The 23,583-nt window shown below is 43.3% G+C and overlaps 1 protein-coding gene across 1 annotated transcript in view; it reads right to left on the reverse strand.

The window, feature by feature from the left end:
* The window catches only part of OIT3 (oncoprotein induced transcript 3), a 29,694-nt gene extending 10,858 nt beyond the window's left edge, over positions 1–18,836 (reverse strand). Inside the window, exons 1-7 of the mRNA XM_008591817.1 lie at positions 18,776–18,836; positions 15,797–16,171; positions 14,739–14,846; positions 9,383–9,505; positions 5,917–6,039; positions 4,543–4,703; positions 2,930–3,345 (exon numbers count right to left, since the gene is read on the reverse strand). Coding sequence (XP_008590039.1) covers positions 2,930–3,345; positions 4,543–4,703; positions 5,917–6,039; positions 9,383–9,505; positions 14,739–14,846; positions 15,797–16,171; positions 18,776–18,836 — 1,367 coding nt within the window. The remainder of the gene's footprint in view (positions 1–2,929; positions 3,346–4,542; positions 4,704–5,916; positions 6,040–9,382; positions 9,506–14,738; positions 14,847–15,796; positions 16,172–18,775) is intronic.
* Positions 18,837–23,583: the final 4,747 nt, after the last annotated feature.

Below are 23,583 nucleotides of genomic sequence, written 5' to 3' on the forward strand. Positions count from 1 at the left end.
GGGAGCGCCGCCGCGCTCCCAAGTGGCGCACTGTAGCAGTGCACCACCGGGCCGGCCCCACTATCTGCTGTTTTGGAGCTGTTGAAAAATCCAACAAAGTTGTTTAAAAATCAGCATCTTGACTTATATTACTACTTGTAGTGTATAGCTGCTGAACTGAAAAGGATCTAAACACATAATGTGGTTTCTCTTATTTCTTGTATTTACTTATTTTTATTTATGTTCTATAATAAACATCTATCGCATACCTAACCTGTGCAAGACACCCTGCCAGTGCTGCAGAAGAGATGAAGATGAATAATATGGTCTATGATGTCCAGTAGCTATGATAATAATAGTAACACTTGACATTAAATATTTTTCATCTAAATATCTCAGAATTTTCCATTTATCTTTATCTCAAAATACTTTTTAAAAAAGAGAATATGAGGCAGAAAGAGTTATTACGAGGTAACACACTATAGACTAGAACCCAGTTGGCTGACTTGGTGTTTGCTGTGATTAGGCACTGCTAGCTCCCACAATCCAAGTTCACGTGCTAAAAGAAAGTAACAATGGTATTGGAAAATCCAAAGTAACTGTTTATCAAAAAGTTGTTCAATATTTTATTTTGGAATTCAGTCTGTTTCTTTTTCTGGAGATTAAATTTCTAATTATATTTTGCTTAGGCTAGTATCAAATTATTTTGCATTCTCAGAGCACATAGCAACTAAAACTAGAGGGAAGTGAATCAGATGTGTTCAATATCAGGGGGGACCCAGCCTGATCTAAGTTTAGGCTGAGGACAATGAATAACCAAAGAAATAAATAATCAAACAATTTATAAATATAAGTCAAGTGTATATGTTTATTTTAGGTTTGTGGACTAGCCCCAAATTACTATTAATATAAATAGCCATTCAATAATTCACTCGGCAACTAGGCACTTTGGAGGAAGGAAAAAGAAGGAGGATTTCTAGGTGAGATCAGAAGGAATCAGGGAAGGCTCCATGGAAGCCGTAAACCCTGCTGAATCGTGGAGAACCAGTAAGACTCAAACAGGAAAAAAAGGAAAAAAAGGGGAAGAAGATTTCGGGCAGAGGAACAGCATGTGCAAAGTCACGAGGGCTTGTTAGTTTGGGAATTTTCTTGGCAGAAGCAGACACTGGAGAAGGCAGAGGTCAGAGGGTGCGGGTCCTGTGGATCCGGCTGAAGGCTGGATTCCCTCCTCTCCATCAGTCTCCTCCAGCGCTGCAGACGGGACCATTTGCCAGCTTACAAAACAGGCCCACACTTCTGTGGTTTTCAAGTCCCTGCCTATGAGTTTCTCCTTTGCAGCATATTTTTCCCCCTCTTTTGTGTGTGCTACGGGCTGGAACTGCCTAAAATGAAAGTAAATAGTCTTTCACTGAGAGTCTGAATAGTGAGACTATAAATAAATTTCACAAGTTTGTTGAGATTGCAGGTTATGTGTTTTCCCGGGAAATGAGTAATGATTATATACTTATTTTTGCAAAAAGTAAATATGAGGGACAGGAGGAAACTTTCTCATTGTCTTGATTGTAGTGACGTCTTCATGGGTGTACACATCAGCACTCACCAAAATGTACACTTTAAATATCCGTATTTATCATATGTGACCAGTACTCCTTTAAAGCTGTGAAAAAACTAAAGGAACAAAAATCCAACCCCCACCACCACAGAAAAGTAAATCCATTCCCTATTCTACTTAGCATCAAGTTCGTAACTGAAAAAAAGAAAAAAAAAGTGATGCTTCTACTTTTCATTTTAAGACTTTGTGGAGATCACTCTAAGAATCTCCTCTATTAGAGGAATATAGAGGATGGGGCTGGGGCACTGTTATTTTTAAGAAAGCTTCTCAGTTGATACTAATGTGTTTCAGGGGTTGAAAAATCAGTGTGCAAAAGACTGACAGCAGCAGGTGAAGGCTGCCTGTGCTGAAAGACAAGAGAAGTGAAAGCAAAGTAGAAACTTCCAAGAGCCTGTAGGCCAACTAGCAAAGGGCACGAGCAAAGGGCTGGAGGACACTTGGTTTCCCTGTGGCGGAGCTGCAGCTCCACCTCCTACCTGAGGCTTGTCCCACCTGACATTCAGAACAAGAAAAAAACTCAAGAGATACTACCATGCGTGTGGGTTTGAGAGTCAGTTTCCTGGGAACGTAAGCAGTGGCTGTGAGCCCTGCTAGGTCCTCCAGACACCTGCAGATCTCAATTCAAGGATCCTTTTGTATACAACAAGCACAAAACAAACTTTGCTATGTCTTTCTTCTCCTAAAATCTACCAAGTATCTCTCCACTCTCCACTACTAAACTTCTTAAAAGAGGAATCCACACCCGCTACCTCCACACCCGCATCCCACACACTCGCCGCCGCCCGGAACACTGGCTCAGCCCCACTACTGTGTGCGCTGCAGCCTCTCGTGTGCGTGTGTGTGTGCGTGTGCGCTTGTGTGTGTGTGCGTCCGTGCGTGTGCGTCCGTGCGTGTGCGTGCGTGCCTTTGTGTGCGAGTGTGCGTGAGTGCGTGTGTGTGCTTGTGTGTGCGTGTGTGCCTTTGTGTGCGTGTGTGTGCGTGTGTGTGTGCACGTGCATATGTGTGTCTCCTTTACCTCTAGTCTTACCCACGTGCATTTCCAACTGCCCACCCGACTCTCTTCTCAGGCATCCTGCAGGCATTTAACATCTAAAATCATTCACTCTGTTCTTTTCAATGACCAGATCCAATCCTTCGACCTCTCAGCTGCTTTTCTGCAGACGCCTTTCGCCTTGGTTGATGGCATCTGGTCAGTCACCGAGCTAGACGCCTCGGAGCCATCTTTGACCCTCTTCTCCCTCCCCAGCCTTCACCTCCAGGGTGCCCGGCAGTGTCCTGAGCTAGGAGCCCGCGGCGTGCCGCGCAGTTCTCGGGGTGACCGTGTCGCGAGCCACGTACCCGTCCTGGATGAGGTGGTGCTTGAGGACCTCGTCGGCCCTGGCCGTGGGGGTGGCGAAGCAGCTCTCCACCAGGCTCCGCAGGCCGCTCACGTGCACAGCGGGCTCTATGCCGAAGTAGAGCGAGTCGCGAAGCTTGAGCGTGGGCAGCGCCCCCCGGTAGGGCTCCTCGAAGTCGTCGTCCTTGAAGATCTCCAGCGTGAACGGGAAGACCCCGCGGTTCCGGCCCGTGATTTCCAGCGGGGAGTTCCGCAGGTTGGGCACGTAGCCCTCGGAGATGCTGTACAGGCGCGGGAACTCGCAGGCCACAGGGATCAGCAGCCTGCTGGTGCGCAGGATGATGTCCCCGCTGCTGCCTGGGGTCTGCTTGGGCAGGCCTGTCACCAGGTTGCTCGCCACGATCTTGTCATTCACCACCTGAGCGGGCAGGGCGAGGACAGGAAACACACTTCACGCGGATTCTACACGGTTTCCCCCTCCTCCCCTTAACATTCCCCACGCTCCTGTTCACATCAAAACACACTGTCCCTGCTCTGCTGCTGCGGACACGACGTCCCACGGGGGGAGCTTCACGCGCCGCTTCTCAGGCAACCCGCGCCGCCCGTGGAGTCTGACCCATCAGACCCGAGCCACACAGAATCACAAGCTCGGCGCCCCGCGAGTTCCCTTCCAGGAGCCCCGGCCTGGAGCCCCGCGGCCCCCGGGGTCACGGCAGCCGAGCAGGGCAGCGGGACCGTAAACCTGTCCTGACCGGGCCTGCGCGCGCTCGGCTCTGTCCTCCTGCCGCTGCCGCCCCAGCACGGATGTCAGCCCCTCGGGCGAAGCCCGGTGTCACTTTCCAGCATGAGTTCCTTGCCAGTCCGGCACGGGCCTGCAGAGTCCCCTGCCTGAGACTTTCCCACTTGTCCCCATCTGAAAGGCCCCTTTTCCCCTCTCTCAGCATCAGGACGTCTTGCTAATAAGAGGAGCGCGGTGACAAAAAAGCGTCAGTCCCACTCTCTTGACTCCTCTGGTGTTTGTCCCTTTACTGGACTCCTAGAGGACCTGGCTGTCGCCCGTGTCCCTGTTCATCCCTTATCTGCATTTTACATGTTGTCGTCTCAGTACCGCTGTGTATGTTCCTCAAAGGCAGGAATCTTATTTCATGCATCCCTCAGACTCTCCAGAACAGGGCTTTATGCAAATTTTTGGATAAAAGTATAAACCTTTTACCTCAACCTGATTCAAACTTGAATTCACTGCATTTTAATTTAAACCATCAACTATATTAAAAAATTTTTTTTTCAAATAAAATATTTGTTCAGAGGAGACGTAGCCAGCCTCCGCTGCTGCCGGCGCCGGTGCATTCAGGAAAACGTCTGCGGACACTGGAGACGTGGGGCTCTTTGAGAACAGGAATAGCAGAAGTTTTCTTACCTCCCGACCCTCTCAGCGCCAGGACCACTGGCAGATGCTCCATAACATGTTTGTTACATGAATGACATAGATATTTTGAGCTCAATTCTTTCATGTGGAAATATCTCATCTATGACACAGCCACCCGAATACTCGTCAAGTACCTCCCAAATAAATGGCTTTTGGTCATTCCCCAAGTGTCCTCCAGGAGGAACCTACATCGACCACTGTGCCGCACGTCTTGAGGGAGAAGAGGAAGTTGACGTGGGTGCCATTGGACACTCCTCGGCAGGAGGTGTTGGTCAGGAAGAGCTCCAGGCCACCCACCAGCTCCCTGGGGACGTTCACTTCAATGGTGTTCGACTTGCAAGACACAGGGACTAGGGTAAAAGGGGGCTACTGTTAGAAACAGGAAAGCTGAATGGGAGAAGGGGTAACTGCACCCTCACATAACCTGAGCTGTTCCATCCTTAAGGAAATCCACGTGGCTCAAAACAAGTTGACGAAGAAAACCGAGGTTCCTAACTCCCAAGATTATGGTCAAATAATGCTCCTCAAATATATTCTTCCCTGAATTAGGAAATATTGTGTTCAAGTTTCAATTCAACAAACGTTTGTCTTGAAGTGTGCACAGTATAACTACATGAACTTAAGCACCTAAAGGATTAACTTTTAGCACCAACACAACTTATTGGCAATACATAAAAAGTGCTGCTTTGATACAGACTTAAAATACATAATGGTACTGCTTGGACTTTACGACTAATAACTGCCCCATAAAATAGAGGTCATAAGAACTGCAGTAGTGCAGTTGGGGAAGGCTTCCAGATTGTCCTTGCATTGCTCAGTAAACCATAAACTCTGACTATAGGTTCCACTTCAACTTAATATAAAAAAAGATTACTTTTCGGCCGGCCCGGTGGCGCACTGGAGAGTGTACCGCNAGGGTTGCGATCCCATTACCGGTCAGTAAAAAAGACAAAAAGAAAAAAAAAAAAAAAAGATTACTTTTTCTTCATGTCCCCACGTTCACCTCTCCAAACTCTACAAATACCCTGGAAGGAATACTTACGGGTACTGCCAGCATGTGATACGGGAGCACACACCATAACAATGGTAGAGTATAAAGAAATTATAAATAGGTGCTCATTAAATATTTGCTGGATGAATGAACTAATAACATTAAGAACCAGATTTCCAGAAAATAGTTCTCAGAGGATTGTTGATGCCCATGTTGTAAGCGAAGGGAGAAGAATCCATTCCCCAGGGCTTTCAACTTAGTTTCACTTAGTTTCACCCTAATTATGTTAGGAAAGAGAAAAACTGCATCAATGTCTTACACTTCCAAATGGAGCATTAGTTGGATAGCTAACCATAGAAATTAGAGAAAAATCAAAGGTAAACTGCAAAGGAAAGTTAGCTTTTTGGTAATGTTTTCTTAGAGACTTTCTCTTTTTGAGTGATTCAGGCATACATGCTGCTCAAAGAGTGGTGTTCTAAAAGATTGTGACACACTTGGGGGAGGAAGGCAAGGAGTTTCAGGGGAGGAGGATGTGTGAATGGAAGCAGAGGCTGAGCCCCTCCACGTACTACCTTGGCAAGTATGGTTATCCTCAGACAGCACCAAGCCCCGGGGACACTCGCACTGGTAGCCCTTCTCAGACCCAAGGCAAGAATGGCTGCAGCCGCCATTATTATTGTGGCACCCTTCGATGTCTGCAGAGAAACCAACAGAAAAGGGTCATCGTCTCCTAACACTCTTCCTCAAGAATGTGAGCATTTGCATCGGGAATTATATTGACTTATGGCAGGATCCCTGGAGTCTAACCCAGTGGCTGAGACACACAGGCAAGCCTACAAAAAATGTTTATTAAATGTTACAGCTACAGAGAGCAAGCTTCCAATGCCCACAGCTCTACCCATCTACGCGGGTTGGGAGTTTTGTAGAAGGTCCTTCAATTTGGGTTTGTCTCATGTTCTTATGGTTAGACTGCGGTTATGGGTTTTTAGGAGTGAGAACCAAAAGTAATGTCTTAACCCACCCGATTTGAAATTTTATACAGCACTATTGATGTAAAAGGACCGACAGCGTAGAAATTCACTGGGACCGGCTGGATGGACCAGCGTCGCTGCAGTTTGGCTGGATCGTTTGCCTCTCTCCTCGGCTCTCTAGGAACAAGAGCGCTGGGGATCAAGTACCTGGACCTGGACAACACACTAAGAAAGTCCATTCGACCAAGCTCCTGGTGACATTCCTCCTAGAAGGCGGTTTTTAAAAGTTTCCTTTTTAAAAATTTTGCATTTTCAAAAAGCATGCTCAGTCTAATGGACAAAAAGGAAAAATATTCCACTGAAAACTGAAGAAACTACCATGTGATTTCAAACTTAGCAGAGGAAAGATAATGATCTTTGTGGGACCTGGACATTATATTTCAGGCCTGGGGTTGTCAAACTCTAACTCTCTACGTGTTGCTGTAAATAAAGTGTTCCTGGCACGCGGCCATGCCCGTTTGTGTACCTGTCCCCTGTGGCTGCTCTCTCACTACAGGGGAAGAGGTGAATAGTTCAGTAGATTCTGTATGGTCTACAAAGCCTGAAATATTTACTACCTGGCCTTTACAGAAAAAGTTTGCTGACCCCTGTTCTAGGTTAAGATAATGGAAGGATATGTTTTCAAATAATCTGAGACGCTCAGGGAACGAAATAAGCTAATTTCCACTTACAGCTATTATTCTCTCAGTTCAATAACAGTAAAAAAAAATTCGTTCTTTAGACCATCAGTAAACTTATATGGGATAAAAGAATTTTTGTGAAATTTATAGAGAGAATAAATTTGCAATAAATTAATCTTTGCAAAATTTAGGAAACAATAGTTATCACCTGTTTAACAGGAGGTTTTTTTCCTTAAAAATGACATTTCTTGAGTAATTTTCTTTCTCTGAGTTGTTATTTTAATATTTGTAAAGTGAAGAGATTGGACTAAATGTTCACTCAGGATACTTCCAGATCTAAAAATGCAAAGCACAAAATCAGCTGAAAATCTAAACTGGCTTAAAAAACTTAAGTCTCCCAGGAGGATATACCGAAATGTTTAAAATGAATATATCTGGCAAGTGGGATTGTGGATCATTTTAACAATCTTCCTTTTATTCGTCTGTATTTTCTTCTACACTGTCATAATAAAACAAAACAATAAAAATTACTTAAAAATTAAAAAGAGCTGTTTATTTTTCAAAAGAACATACAATTATCTAACAGCCTAGCTAAAGAAACATATATGTTTAGACTATCAGTAAAAATTAAGAGTTATAGATAGAAATATAAATCCTAAAGTGAAACTCATATGTAATTTTTATCTCCTGCTAAAATATTTTTTAGTTATACTTATTAGGTTTTAAGATTATATGAGGATTAACTATAATATTTTCAATAAAGTGCGCATGAATAATTACAAATGCTCCTCAGGGAACATTTCATTAATATTCAAATATGCAGGGATTATTACATAAAATAAGCTTTAAAGAGGATTCAGGACATTACACTTTTTAATAAAATTTAAAATACATTTAGTCTTGTCATAAGGGACAGTAGTTTAGTAGTTCAGTATTCTGGTTAATGGTCCCTCAGTTAATAATACAGACTTTGTTGCATGGAGTCAATTGTCACTAGCCATAATTTTTCCTTCTGGGGTAGTATTTTATTATTCTGAATATAGATAGAATAAAATGAACTCTCAGTTAATAATACAGACTTTGTTGCATGGAGTCAATTGTCACTAGCCATAATTTTTCCTTTTGGGATAGTATTTTATTATTCTCAATATAGATAGAATAAAATGAACTCTTTTTTTTTTTTCCTTTTTTGTCTTTTTTCGTGACCGGCAACGGGATCGCAACCCTCGGTGTCGTGCCCGCACCGCGCTCAAGCAGTGAGTGGACCAGTCTCCATATGGGATCCGAACCCTCAGTGGGAGCACCGCCGCACTCCCAAGCGCCGCCCTCTACCGAGCGCGCCACCGGGCCGGCCCTAAAATGAACTCTTATAAGCAGTGGTATAGCTACTACTCCACAAAATCAGTTATCCTGAGGGACAAATTGTATGTCCTCTGTAAATAATAATAATTAAGCCATTTATCTCTCCACATAATCTGCAAAGAGTGTCATGACAATACAGACTTATTAAAGTGGGAGTGATGAAATTATAATTGTGATAGTTTGCAAGGATAAATGTGCCTTAGAGAGGAGGACATTATTTAAGTTTCATATAATAATAGTAGACAATTTCCATTTCAGTGATTTGACATATATTATGTATACATAATATCTGCTATTAAAAATCATTTTACTTATCCCCCCAAAATATGTTAACCTTCAATACATACAAAGCATACAAGGGAAAAAAAATGACTTCACACAAACCAGTTTCCCAGCTTCCAAGATGGTGAGAATCACCTATGGGACTTGTTAAAAACACAAACTCTAAGGCCTCCTCCTAGACCTGCTGAAGCAGAATCCCCCAGGAGAGCGGCCTGGGAGAGGCTAGGTGGAAAAGCCCCCCAGGGGATCCTCAGCAGCAGGGAAGTCTGAGAAACACCGCTGTAAACCATTCGTTATTCCACCTGCCTCTGCTACCTTGCTGGTCCAGGTGTGCTCCGGGGACCAGCAGCATAGGTGTCACCTAGTTGTTGTTTAGAAACGTAGTATCTTGACCTGATTCCAGACCTACTAAATCAGAATCTGCATTTTAACAAGATCCTAAGCGATTCATGGGCAGATTAAAGTTTGACAAACATGGAATACTGCATTTTGATTTCCCAGATAAAAATGTGGCTTTCTGCCTCTTGCAAAATTTCCTCCTGTTAAATCTTGGTGAGAAAAATCAACATGGACTCCTGTCTACAACACATGCATGGTCAGTGGTGGTGAACCCCTTCTGTCACATCTCTGCACAGCCCAACTGTTACTCTCTTCCAACACTAAAGCAGTTTCCTGACCGGCAAATAATAAGCCAGTGGCTTCCTCCAGGCTCTTGAAGCCAGTTCCCTCTTCCCCATTCTCACCTTCGCAAGTCTTGCCATCACTTCTTAGCACACGGCCAACCCCACACTCACAGCGATAGGAGTTTTTGAGGTTTACACAGATCTCGCTGCAGCCACCATTGTTTTGCTCACATTCATTTTCATCTGTAGAAGAGAAACCACACCATTTGCAAACTGCTGAGCACCCAGCCCCCGAGCAGAACCGCCTCCTCTTCTCGGCTCCTGCTGATACAGCTCCCACAGCCCTCCCGCACTGTGATCCAGTCCAAGCCACCCATCAGCCTCGTCTCCTCAACTGCAGCATCTGTTCCTCTGCCTTCCGCTGAGTGGCAGGCACCTAATTGCTGCCAATTCCCTCCGCTAAGGACAAGACTATGGAGAAATGAAGTTGCTTTTGTGCTCTGGGGGCTCATATTTATTTGTATTGGCGAATTTCACTTTCTCCAATGAGTTCCTGAAAACTTGCTAAATAAATCCAAATTTATAAATCAAATTGTGTTTTAAACCATAATAAGAGGGCCGGCCCAGTGGCGCACTGGAGAGTGCACCGCTTGGGAGCGCAGCAGCACTCCAGCCGAGGGTTCGGATCCCATGTGGAGGCCGGTTCCACGCACTGGCTGAGCATGGTGCGGGCGCGACACCGAGGGTTGTGATCCCTCCATAATAAGAGGGCCGGCCCAGTGGCGCACTGGAGAGTGCACCGCTTGGGAGCGCAGCAGCGCTCCAGCCGAGGGTTCGGATCCCATGTGGAGGCCGGTTCCACGCACTGGCTGAGCGTGGTGCGGGCGCGACACCGAGGGTTGTGATCCCTTTGCCGGTCCCCGGTACAGGCGCGACACCGAGGGTTGCGATCCCGTTACCGGTCAGTAAAAAAGACAAAAAGGAAAAAAAAAAAAAACATAATAAGAGATTACATCGCAGAAGGAAATATCTGATACATTTTTTGTGTGTGAGTCAGTCTTCTCTTTTAATTTGAACTGTCTTTGAAATCTATTTTAAAAATTGGAATATTCTCACATTGTATTTAAGCAACGATTGTTAACCTTTTTAAGAATCTGATGAAGGATGTGGACTCTTGTTATAAAAAATGCACAGTTAGCAACAAAAGTTTACCCTCTTCCTTCTGCAAAGAAAGAAAGGGAAGCTTGAGAGCTAAATCAGGAATAACAGACCTGGATACAGGACATAAGCCAGGGACCAGGGCTTAAACACCCTGAGGTGACAGGAGGCATGGCCTAGGGCCCAGGCGAGGAGATGAGCTGGAACTAAAACCCTGCTTAAGTCCAGGACCACAGAAAAGGTATCCCCTTAGTGAGATTGATACAGGAGGTGCTCAGTTTCCCTGGGCTTGGGTTTCAGGACATGCCTCTGAGTTTCCGGCCACTCCTTAAAGTCTCAGGCCCCCTCCTCTGGGCTCTCCCCTGGAGGAAAGTTACTGTTAACAGTTAGACCTACTTTCAGCACAGACAAAGGGAAAATGAGACCACAGAGGCATGGCTTATGCAAATCCAGTGTCTGGGCATGCTCAGTAGAGAGCACAGAATATTCTTGAATATGCCTGGTGTGTGTGACAGGGTCTGACCAATGAACATGCTCCAGGAAGAGTCTGAATGAGCATGTGCAAGACTAAATGTTACATAACTGGGGGCCACCCTCTTAATTGAATATTCATTAGATAGAGAAACTCTAAAACTGTAAAAGCTGAATCCCAGCAGAAGGCAAGTTTGTGCTCCCTTTCCTGGAAGTGGCTGCGCTTTGCTGGCTGAGGTGTGTGTATATTACTTTGCATCAAACTTGCTTTCAGCAGCACCTGCTCTCTTGAGCCAGCCCGCGCTTTGTACTGAACTTTAAGTATGTTTTTCTTGCTTCTGTGTTAGACGTGATGATGTCTGTACTGAACTTTTGTGTTAAGCTTGGTGTGGGCCCTGCTCAGTCTCTGGAGCATGCGGCACTCTCTCTGTGGAACCTGTATTTCTTACCTGTTCTATTAAACTTGTTCTCACTTTCTACTGTGACTCTGCCCTTGAATTCTTTCCTGTGGTGGAGTCAAGAACCTGGTAAGAGGACGGAGTGGGTCGAGGCCGACTATTGGGCCCCCCAATAGTCATCCAGACAGGGAGTGGAAGAATCTGGCCCAGGGGCCCAGGGGCCCAGGGCGGCAGGAAGGAAGCTGTCTGCCTGGCCAGGCCCTGCCATGGCTGAAGTGTGGATTCCTACATCCCATGTGGTGTGGGAGTCTTGAAGCTGAGAACTCGATGTAAAATTTGGACTGATACAGCTTCTGTGATGTCTGACAGAAGCACCGAGAAACTGCTGTGTAGTAGAACTTCCTCCAACCAGGTGGTAAGTGGAGTCCCACAGAAAAACCAGGACAACGGAGCATGGTTTGCATAAAACACTACAAATGATCCACCATGAGAGAGAGTTAGCAAGATAACACACAGGAGGCTTTCAACTGGAGATGACAGAGTAATCCAGAAAATTTCATAATATGAGGGCCTCCAAAACGTTCATGGAAAGATTCATAATTTTTTAAATGTTATTTTCCCATGATCTTTTCGAAGCGCCCTCATACAAGTATTTTAAAAATTGCCTAAAAGAAAGGATAATAACCAAAATAAATGTGTAAAAAGACAAGGTAGAACTGAAAACAAATAAACATATAGAACTTGTAGAAATGAAAAATATAATCGATAAGATCCGAGCCTGAATCGGGGACCCTCCCCGCTTCCCTCGCTGTGCGGCCGGTGGCTGGGGCTGCCCTCCTTCCTGGGGACACGGCCACGCTCTGGCTCCTTAGAGGCCTCTGTTCCAAACCTGGACTGCTCGCATTGGGACTGATTATTTTTTATGTGAGGGAGAAATAAACTTCTACTTATTTAAGCCACTGTTATTTAGGGTTTTATTGTTATTTACAGCCAATCTAGATACTCTATGTCCTGGCAATTCCACTCTTATGGGTACACCCCAGAGAAAATTTCACATGTTGGGTCAGGTATTTTATGTTAATTTTAAGAACACACAAAGCAATGCTGTATGTTGTTATGAGTACATACATAAATAATAAAAGCCTGAAAACAGGGACCAGAAGAACACATGGTCACTTCAAAACAGTGATGACCCCTGGAGGGTGAGAGAGGAGAACGGGATGAGGTGCAAGGGCTTTACTTGTATGTTGTTATGAGTACATACATAAATAATAAAAGCCTGAAAACAGGGACCAGAAGAACACACACTCACTTCAAAACAGTGATGACCCCTGGAGGGTGAGAGAGGAGAACGGGATGAGGTGCAAGGGCTTTACTTGCATCTGCCAAATTTTACTTAAAGAGAGAAAAACAAAAAGGAAGCAAAATTTAACTACTCTATAGTTAAACCTGGGCTCATGAGAGTCTGTTATACTATTTTCCTATACTCTTTTCTCTGCCTGAAAAAATTACATCAAATAAGTAAATAAAATTACATATTAAAATATACGTTTAAATAAAAACTAAAAGAAAAGTACACACTCACATAACACAGACATACAAGTCTGTAAGTTCAGAGGATTCATGATCTCCCTGAAGCCCAGAGACCCCAGGTAGAAACTTGAGGCTTTTCCCAAGTTTCTTGGGACTTTGATAGGCAAAGATGTCCAGATACACTGTTAAGGAAAAGATGTCTATGGTACCTGCCTTTGATGTAAAAAAAAGATCAACAAACATATGCAGGTACTTCAAAAATTACATGGAAAGATTCGTATTATCTTTTAATTCTATTTTTGGGGGAACTTTTTGAAGTACCCTTGTACACATTTACATTTTTATCTATTTTATATCTGCCTTAAGAAATCCTGGAAGCACTCATGAGAAAATAATGCAAGAGTTTCCCTGGGATGGAGTTGGGGAAGGGGAAATGGATCTGAGGGGGGACAAAGACCACATAGTCCCCTGCCCACCTTTTCACGCTGTTTAATTTGGGAGCCATTCAATGTATTACTATTCAAAAATTATATTAAAACAAAAGCAAAGACATAAAGGAACAACTCCTGGCTGAAAATGAATCCAAATATTTTCCAACAGATGCACGTGCATGTGAGGGGTGGGGCAGATTATGGGAACCGTGTCTCTCTCATCCCAAACTGTTTAGCATCAAATCACATAGTCATATCAACTATGCGAGACCCTTAACAACTGCCACAGCAGGGCCTAAACATGCACCACGGGATGGTCACCGGGGTTCATTTAGGAGACTGAAGAGCAAAAGCTTTTCTAAAATAAAAAGCCTTTCATACCCCTTTCACCCTAATCCCCTATCCCAACCTGACCTGTTACTCTTCTTGGGGACTTGGCTGGAGCACCCCTCGCTTTTCTCTCTAGGCTTGTTTGAAATGTATTTGAGTCTGAATCCAAAAAGCTTCATAACATTAAAGAGAAAGAGAGATGATCTTCGGTCTTGGGTTTTTTATCTCTGTTCTCTTCCAGTTATAGACAACAGAACATGCATACGAAACAAAGCAATTCAACAACTGGATTTCCTGCAAACAACCTGACTCCCGTTTCTTGCTACTCAGAGAAACTAAAATTCTATCAGTAAAGTTGTAGGAGTATGTTTTTAGATAATTCTAGACCAGTACTGTCCAGTAGAAATATAAAGCAAGCACATATTTAATTTTAAATTTTCTAGTAGTCACATTAAATTTTTGAAAAGAAATTGGTAAAATTAATTTTAATAACAGTTATGCTTCTCTTGGCTGCGGCTGGTACGGGATCTGAACCCTTGACTTTGGTGTTACACCACCACGCTCTAGCCAACGGAGCTAACCGGGCTCTCCAATAATCATTTTTTACTTAACCTAATTATATCCAACATGTTTTCATTTCAACATGTAATCAGCACTAAAACTATTAATGAGATATTTTTCATTCTTTATTTGTATTAGTCTTCAAAATCTGGTGTGTGCGTTGAACAAATGCTTAAATGAATTTATAGCATATCTCAATTTGGATGCCAAATTTTCATCAGAAATATTTGATCTAGTCATAAGATTTACAGTTAGTTACTCAATTTGTCCCAGACATGTTCAGTTTTCCAATGACTGAATCAAGTATCAGTTTTTAAATTAAAATTAAGTAAAATTAAAATTCAGTTTTTCAGTCACACCAGCCACTTTTGCAATGCTCCACAGCCACACGTGTCTAGTGACTGCCATACCGACAGCACAATTCTAGAGGTCTCCCTAATCATGATATAAATTTGGCTTGAGGCTTTAGCCATGAACTAAAAATGCAACATCTTTCCAAGTGTTCAGAGACACAAACTGCTCTGAGGCAGGAATAGGTTTTGATTGTCCCTTGGGTCCTAATAGCCTGTTTCCACCTTATGGTGAGTTTCTTACCGAAGCATGTCTGCCTGTCAGGACCTAGCACGGTTCCTGGAGAGCACGTGCACTTGCTGGTCTCTAAGCAGCTGCCGTGGCAGTCCTCGTCACAGATGTCATAGAAGTCTATGGAAGAATAAAGGTTACCTTTCGTGAGAGGTGAAGCCCAGAGGACACTGTCACTCTTAGAGAGTCATGGGGTACGAGTTCCAACCCACTATCAAGGGAATTCTCTAGTGCAGGGTTTACATAACCCAGTGGAAAAGACGAACTGCTCAGGGGCATCTTCTGTCATTTAGGTGAATGAGTCCCAACTTCAGATCATGGGCTCTTGCGTGACCATAGAATTTCTGCAAACCTAAAACGTCACCAAACATGAGCTATAGACTAAGTAAGAGACGAACTGCTCAGGGGCATCTTCTGTCATTTAGGTGAATGAGTCCCAACTTCAGATCATGAGCTCTTGCGTGACCATAGAATTTCTGCAAACCTAAAACGTCACCAAACATGAGCTATAGACTAAGTAACTATTATGTCCTACTCTTCTATTTTAAAAATATATACAGATTTTGATGTGATTAATAACACAGAAATTCATTTAAAAGTATTACTGGCCTCAAGTAGCTTCTTCTCATTATATATCACTTTAAAAAATCAATTGATACTAAGCATAATGCTACCATATAGATATCTATATACACACAAACGCACAAAATCTAGTATCTACCTGTTTATCTATCTTAAAAAGGGGTCCTCCATACTCAAAAAAGTTGGAAATCTATTATTTAAATAACTAAATCAACATTTCACTTGCTAATGTTTTGTTTGAATGGAATGAAGACAAAATAAAATATAACTAATCTAAGACTTTTTCTTTTCTATTTCTTCAGGAATTTTTCAGAACACCTAAGAATAAATCTCAGAAGTCAGAATCTGGAGGTGTCTTGGCCCCTAGTCGGTGCTGTACAGACTCTGCGATACTGCTGTCACCGTGACTGAGTTTCACATGGCACCGTTCTCTTTGACTCCATCTGTGGCGTGGTCAGGTAGGAAAAATAGCACAGGGGGCTACTCACGACCACAGTAGACATGGAAGCAGACGCTGGGCTTGGTCAGACGATACACATAGTAGCCTCTGGGGCAAGCCTTGACCTCCACCGTGGTGTTCCAGAGGCAGCAGTTCCCATTGAAGCTGGCACAGGCCTGGCGTTGCACGATGCCATCACCTTCTAGGGGGTGGCTGCCATTGAGCCAGACCGGGGCATGGGTCCCACAGTGGTTTTCTGATATGCAGAAGGTGGGCATGGCATCTCCCGCCATGCCCGTGAAGCGGTACCACTCCCCGTCCACGTGGCTGTCACACAGAGGTGGACCTTGAGCCTCATCAAATTGGTGGTCAGTGTTCCTCCAGGCCTCGTTCAGACTGATGTAAGCAGAACAAGGATCTAGGGCTGGGAACGAAAAGGACACCTCAGAGGCACTGTGCGATGTTTCAGATCACAGTGCCAACAGTCGGAGACCACCCCATTTCTGGTCTTGCATTTTGGCTTGAGTTCAAGAAAGAAATTATCTAAAGTCCCAAAAAGTAGCTGTTTAGATTCCTCAACTTGATTTAAACATGTTTTATAAATGCCCTTTATAAAATTATTTCAGACCTATTTAAGGTTTAATGTTAGCATTGGACTAAACTCTTATCCGGAGTAATCAATTGATAGAAGGATAGTTGTTCAGGTCAGGGAAAGTTAGAATTATAATCTCACTGAACTCTGCACTGGTCAGACCATATTTTGAGTATTGTGTTCATACCCGGAGGCTGCACCTTACGAAAGTAATTGACAAACTTGTCCAGAGTCAGTTAACCAGATTTAAAAAGGGGCCTAAAATTATTTACTGGAGAAGAAGCTGAGAACTATAGTTTGGAAAAAAGAAGACTAAGGAAAACTCGTATCAGTTTTACAAAATCTGGAACAGACTTGTGCAAGAGGAATTGGGCGTCCTGTTAAGAGCGAGAGCAAACCGCTGTGGGAGGCACACTCAGCTCAGTTCTGCAGTCATCAGAGAGGCCGCATCACAGCGCAGTTGGCTCCTCATTTTGGAAATTTTCAAAAAAGAATTTGGATGGCCATTTGTAAAAAAGATGACAGATGGAATTTGTATTAACGGGAAATTTGACTTAATGAAGAATGTTTAAATCCATCCCACTGGAAAGGAAAAGGCCTCGGGCCATGTCAGCTGCTTTGAAATACACAGTGGACTGGCAAGTAGCTACCATTTTTTTTAACATTTAATTTTACTTCCTCGGCTGCTGTAGGAGAGCTATGGCATGAAGAGGAGAAATTTATCCACCACAAAATGTATCTGCTGTAAAAGAAATAATAATAGGTCTATATTTTAAAAGTTAACCACTCAGTGTTTTCTAGCATGAAACTTACCCACCCCACCCACCCCTCTCAAGGCAGCAATTGAATCCTTTCATAATCAGGCCACTGGTGCTAAATCCTGCTTTCAGTCCCTCAGTGTGGAGCCCAGATTGATCTTGAACTGCTGGTAAATACTCCTCAGTGGCAGGGTTTCAAAAAGAACAGCCTGTGGGATCCCTCCAGAGTCTGCCCCTTCCCCTGCCCCCGCCCCTCCTGCTTGTCTTTCTCTTCCCCTCTCCTTCCACCCCAGCCCCCAAAATAACCCTCTGACCTTGTTTCTGTCACTGAGTCACACACCCTAGACGTGCTGGGGAAGGCCTGGTGAGGGCGCAGGTGTGTGGGGGCCGTGGGGCAAGGGGGCGGGAGTCGCTGGAGGCCACTTTTGCTTGAGCGACTAGTGGTTCCTAATGGGACAAGTGGCTCAAGCCTATTTTGGGAAGTTTTGGATTACAGAGTAATTGAGAAGAGGGTCCGAAGAGCTGCCTTATACACCACGCTCGTTTCCCCCTATTATGACACATCATGCATTAGCATGGCACCTTTGCCACAATCGATAAACCACTCTTGATACTCTGTTATTAACTCGAGTACACAGTTTATTCAGATTCCCTTAGTTTTTAACTATATCTTTCTCTGCTGCAGAATTTCACCCAGGATACCACATTACATTTGGCTTTCATATCTCTTTAGGGTCTCAAGCCTATTTTTAATGTGTATCCTTAAAGGGGCTAGAGCCAGGCCCAAGTGAAGACATAAATCAGGTTCAATTAAATACTGAGCCTCTTTTAAAGTGCCAAGAAGGATGGTTCTCTCCCTCTCCCTCCCTGCCCCCCCCCCCAATTAGAGACGTAAGAGTCTATTGGAAAAAGAAGAGAGAGAGAGATCTGGAACTGGAACTGAAACTTTTCTTTGCCTGGTTAGCCAGTTTTGTGCCAAGCCTGAGGAAAGACACAGTTTAAGATTCACTTGGTCCGTGCAAAGATGCCAAGAAGGATGGTTCTCCCCCTCCCCCCCCCTGCCCCCCCCCCCAATTAGAGACGTAAGAGTCTATTGGAAAAAGAAGAGAGAGAGAGATCTGGAACTGGAACTGAAACTTTTCTTTGCCTGGTTAGCCAGTTTTGTGCCAAGCCTGAGGAAAGACACAGTTTAAGATTCACTTGGTCCGTGCAAAGATTGAGACGTCAAGACTAAACACTTTGGTTTATCCAGATCTGTGCCCTTCATGGGGTCAGAACTTTCAGTCCCTTGCATTCATTAAAGAAAAAAACTCTATCCTCAGCTCTGAAAATCATTTTTTGCTCTTAAAGTTGGAACTATGAAAGTGCCTAGAATGTAAAAGTGTTACAATTCCTTTTACACATACTCCAAGAAATATTAGCTAGTGGAAAGCGGTTGGATATGGCAGATCCATGGAAAATTTGGATGCACAGGCAAGAGGCTAAATGGAACATGTAACAGAAATTCTCTGAAAATATACTTTCACAGGTTATCATTGACTTTTCCCATATGATTCTAGAACCAGCATTTAAAGTAATGCTGATCTAGTCATGAAATCTAGCTCTTAGTAATCTATACATAATAGTAAATTGCAACAACAGAAATTGCATCGTGCCAAGTTTGTGACACGAGACTCACCCGTTGTGGACACTGGGGTGACTGTGATGAAGAGGCAGGCAAGAAGCAGGAACTGAGGCATCTTTCTGGACTAACCACCAGAAACAGAATGGAAAATCCTTTTAATACCAGTTTTCTTTTGTCCCTTTCTTTTTCAAGCACTTTTTTTTTTTTAAAGGTTTCTAGGCTCTTAAAAAGGAAGACTGTGTCAGTACTGGGGCTTTATCAGAGGAAGAGGATGAGTGGGATAAGGTGTCCGTCGCTCTGGCCTTGACCCCAGATACAAGCACTGCTTTACACTGTCAACAGGGCTATTTTATTGATATTTTCTTCAGGGAAGAAAACTCACAATCCCTCATCCTTCTATTGTCTTCTTTCAAGAATTCCCTGCAATGAAACTTCCAGTATCTTATCCAGAAGGGAACTCTAAATGAGGGACATCCCCTCATGTCAAAATCTTGTTTTGTGACTTCTGGAGCTGATGTCATGATTTTGCAGCCATAGCATTGGACAGTAAGTGAGAACGAGCTAAAGCTAAATCGCTGCAACTGGTCACTAGGGAATGCTTGTTTCAGACGGTCAAAGGGCTCGCAACAGAACACAAAGAAGTCGTTAAGGACAGGCAGGCAATGGGGACGATGGTCACTTGACGCAAGCTTCTAATTCTCTTTTATTATGGTCTTTGTTCGCAAAACTTCCTAAAGAAGTAAAGTTTAAGTTGTGTTTTTACCACCTCAAGAAGCAACACCTCATGATTTCATGGTGCCTTTCTTCCCGAAACTTTAAAATGGTTTAGTGTTATTTATTTCACTAATTCTCACATTAAGATAGGGGTAGGAACTTAAAATTAGGAACTAATTGTTCAATTAACAACACTTTGGAAAATTAAATTGGAGTTTCATTTTGAGACAAAAGAGGGAAAATGTAGGGACCTGTACATGACATGTCACCAGACATAGCTTAGTAATGACAGGTTTGGAGTTTGCTGCTCCCTGACCGTGCGCAGTGTTGCGGACACCTGAGAACTAGCGAGCACTGCTACAGCAGATAACGTGAAGGCGCAGAATCAGAGGAGGGTGGGGAACAGTTCTGTTTGGTGTTTATATTCTATATTGAACAGGATCTGAGGGAAACCCAAACTTTTCTCTCTGAATTTTACCTTGACCCGATGCTTTGGGCTTCTATTATCCCTGCACTTTCCTCTGTGTTACTTTTCCCAATAACCAAATTTGGGGAAAGGAATACTGTCTTTGGGAACTTAAATTTATTTTCATAATCTCTTAGCACAATTTTTTCTAAGTTCAGTGGCATTCAAATTATCGTGGCCCCTTTCCTCTAAGGGTGTCAGTTTAGTTAAACCTTAGTACTTACCAGGGGCCAGGGGCCATGCCTATCGCTGGTTTTTGACAATGTGACATGATACATATATATATATATATATATATATATATATATATATATATATATACAGGTTTTCGTCCACAGTTCCTGGCTCATGCTACTCTCCGACCTTCTCCTGCCCTCCTTTCACCTGCTCCTTTTTCTCCCAGAGGCAGGAAATTCTCTGACCCACCTTAGCTGACTGTAGGTCACAAGACCCCCATTTCAGGAGGGGCCCTGCCCTGTGCCCGGGAGGAAGGGATTCTGCACAGAGAGGCTGAGAAGAATCTGAACAAAAAGGCCTCGCTGGGTTTCCCCACCCAGGCTGTTAGTGTTAGATCAGACACTTTTGGTCCAATCACATCTCTACGTAGTCGTCCATGCTTCAGTCATGCCTACATGATGAAGGTTCCATAAAAACCCAAGAGCACAGGGTTTGGGGAGCTTCTGGTAACTGAACACGTGGAGGTTTCTAGAGGGTGGTGCTCCCGGGAGGCATGGAAGCTCCGTGCTCCTTCCCCCTGTCTCACCCTGTGCGTCTGTGTCCTTTGTGATATCCTTTATAATAAACCAGTAAACGTAAGTACGTGTTTCCCTGAGTTCTGTGAGCCTCTCAAGAAAACTAATTGAACCCAAGGAGGGGGCTGTGGGAACCCTGATTTATAGCTGGTTGGTCAGAAGTTCCAGAGGCCTGGGCTTGTGACTGGCATTGAAATGGGGGTGTCTTGGGGACTGAGCACTTAACCTGTGGGATCTGACACTGTCTCCAGGTAGACAGTGTCGGAGTTGAACTGGAGGACACCCAGCTGGTGTCTGCTGAGAAACTGCTTGCTTGCTTGCTTGCTTAGTGGGAAGAAATCCCCACACATGTGAACACGGAAGCCGGTCTTCTGTGTTGATTGTGCTCTGACAGCAGAGGAAAGCCAGTGTGTTTCCCACTCACGCAGAAAGTGCATAAGGTAAAAATGGTCCCCAAAACACAGAGTTCACAGTCTAGCAAGGAGTTTCCACTGATCTAAAATTGCGGTTTGCTACTTTGTTACTAATGTTAGCAGAACACAGGCAACTTGATCATTTGCTTATTCAGTTGCAATTTGATGGCAGCAATGGATCACTCTGGGACTGTCTTAGTGCTACTAAGTGTCAGTGCTTTTAATAGAAAAAAACAAAACCCTACAATTTCCTGTCTCTGAGAAACCTATCTGGGTGCTTCATATGTGCTGCAGAGAAACAGAGGACGTGTGCATGAGATAAACCCAGATTTCCTGCCAGGACTGATTGCTGGAATCAAGGGCTCCTACCGGATAGCCCTTTGGTTCTGTAAACAAGAATTTCCAGGATGGTACTTTTTTTCCTTTATTTCTATTTTTTCATTTTTAGTTGGCCTACCCTTTCAAACTTTTTATGATGAAAAATTTCAAATATATACATTAGTAGAAAGAACAATAATGAACATCCAGCTACAATAATTACTCATTTTGACAATCTCATTTTATTTATATACGAGTATGCATTTCTAACATATGGTCTTTTACATAATCAGGATGCCTTTAGTACAACTATGAAAATTAGTAATAATTCCTTAATATCTAATACTCAGTCCATATTTAAATTTCCCCATTAGTTTCTAATATTTATTTTTATTGCTGGTTTGTGTCAGGATTCAAACATGATTTACAGCTGGCCCTCAGTATCCATGGGTTCCGCATTCATGGATGCAACTAAATACAGTTTGAAAATACTCGGGGAAATAAACTCCACAACGTTCCTAAAAGAAAAACTTGAATTCACTACACACCTAGAACTACACTGAATCTGCATGAACGAAGTGTTGTGCAGGCAGTTATTAGGGACTGTAAGTAATCTAGAGATGATTTAAAATATATGGGAGGATGAGCATAGGTTATATGCTCAAATATTACACCTTTTTATATAAAGGACTTCAGCATCCAAGGAGTTTGGTATCTGTGGGGGGTCCTGGAACCAATCTCCCAGGGATACTGAGGGACGACTGTAGATATTGCCTTTTGTTGTGTCACTTAAGTTTCTTTTAATGTGTAACAGTCTTCCCTCCCTGCTCCCATTTCTTGAAGAAACCCAATCATTTGTCTTATAAATGTCCTACATTTTGGATTTGGCTGATTGCTTCTTTGTGGTCTTTTAATCTCCCCCCCCCATATTTAACATTAACACTTTTTCATATTTTCTACTGTTTCTAAAGTATATGCTATTAGAACTTAAAAACAAAAATGCTCTGGTGACACTGAAGGCATTTAATGCACAGAGGGTGATGCTAGAAATGGATCAGTTAGGAGGCAGACAAATCAGTCTGGGAGAAATTTGAGCTACAATCACAATTTGAGAGCTACCAACATATAAAAGGTAACTGAAATGGGGTGGCTGGCTGTTGACAGTTGGTTAGAGTGCCATACTACACACCAAGGTCAGGGGTTCAGCCAAAGTTTCAGCCAAAGTTTTGGGTTCCCCATCCTGACCAGCCTCCAAAAAAATAAAACAAAAACAAAAACAAAACCCATGAAATGGGGGAGTGGGTGAGATCACCCATGGAAAATGGAGTCCAAGATGGAAACTTGGGGAAACCTAACATCAAAGATGTGGGTAGAGGAAGACTGTGAAAGATACCAAGAAGTAGAGATTTGTGGATGAAATCCCAAGGGTGGACTCACAGGAGCTTAGCACAGTTTCAAGAAGGAGTTGCTTGGCACATAATGCATTTGTAAAACATACGTAAATGAAAACTTATAAAGTGGGTAACTTTATATTCACTAGGATTTGTTAAAATTAACCTATACATTTATCTTAAGGAAATAACCACAAAGTGCATCATGGAAGACAAGGTGTTTGGACTTACTTGGGAGAGCGATGAACTAAAGGTTGCTGGCAGTGATAAAAATGAATTACAATCTTTACAGTTTTGGTGAAACCGAGTTCTAAAATCTAAGAAGTTCCACTTTTCTGTGAAATCAATCTTTATTTTGAAAGCATCTACTATGTGCTCACCACTATACCCTGACAAACATGTGACATGATCTCTGGTTACATTTTTTCTTTCTATTTACTGTATTTACCACACTCACCAATCCTCCAGTCACTGTCTGGCATTTGATCACAGGATTCACTGATGAATTGTGACACAGATGTCTTGTCTGTGCCTCTGTTTCCTTCTCTTTAACTCAATCACTTGACTAGATCAAATTTTTTTTGTTTTAAATTGATTAAACATATTCAAGGGGCAAAAGCTGTAAGCACCTGTGCCCAAGTTGTGATGAGCATATCAATGCTATCAGCGTGCCCACCACCTCAAATTGCAATTATTCTCTATGTCCCCCACCCAACCTCTCTCCAGTGTCCACCCCCCCCTCCCCCCCGGTTCTGGCAACCCTAGGTTTGTTTTCTCCTTCTGCAAGTTCAACACACCACTGTGGTCT

This window comes from Galeopterus variegatus, unplaced genomic scaffold (genome assembly GCF_000696425.1).
Source record: "Galeopterus variegatus unplaced genomic scaffold, G_variegatus-3.0.2 Scaffold7314, whole genome shotgun sequence".
In the NCBI taxonomy this organism is placed as follows: Eukaryota; Metazoa; Chordata; class Mammalia; order Dermoptera; family Cynocephalidae; genus Galeopterus; species Galeopterus variegatus.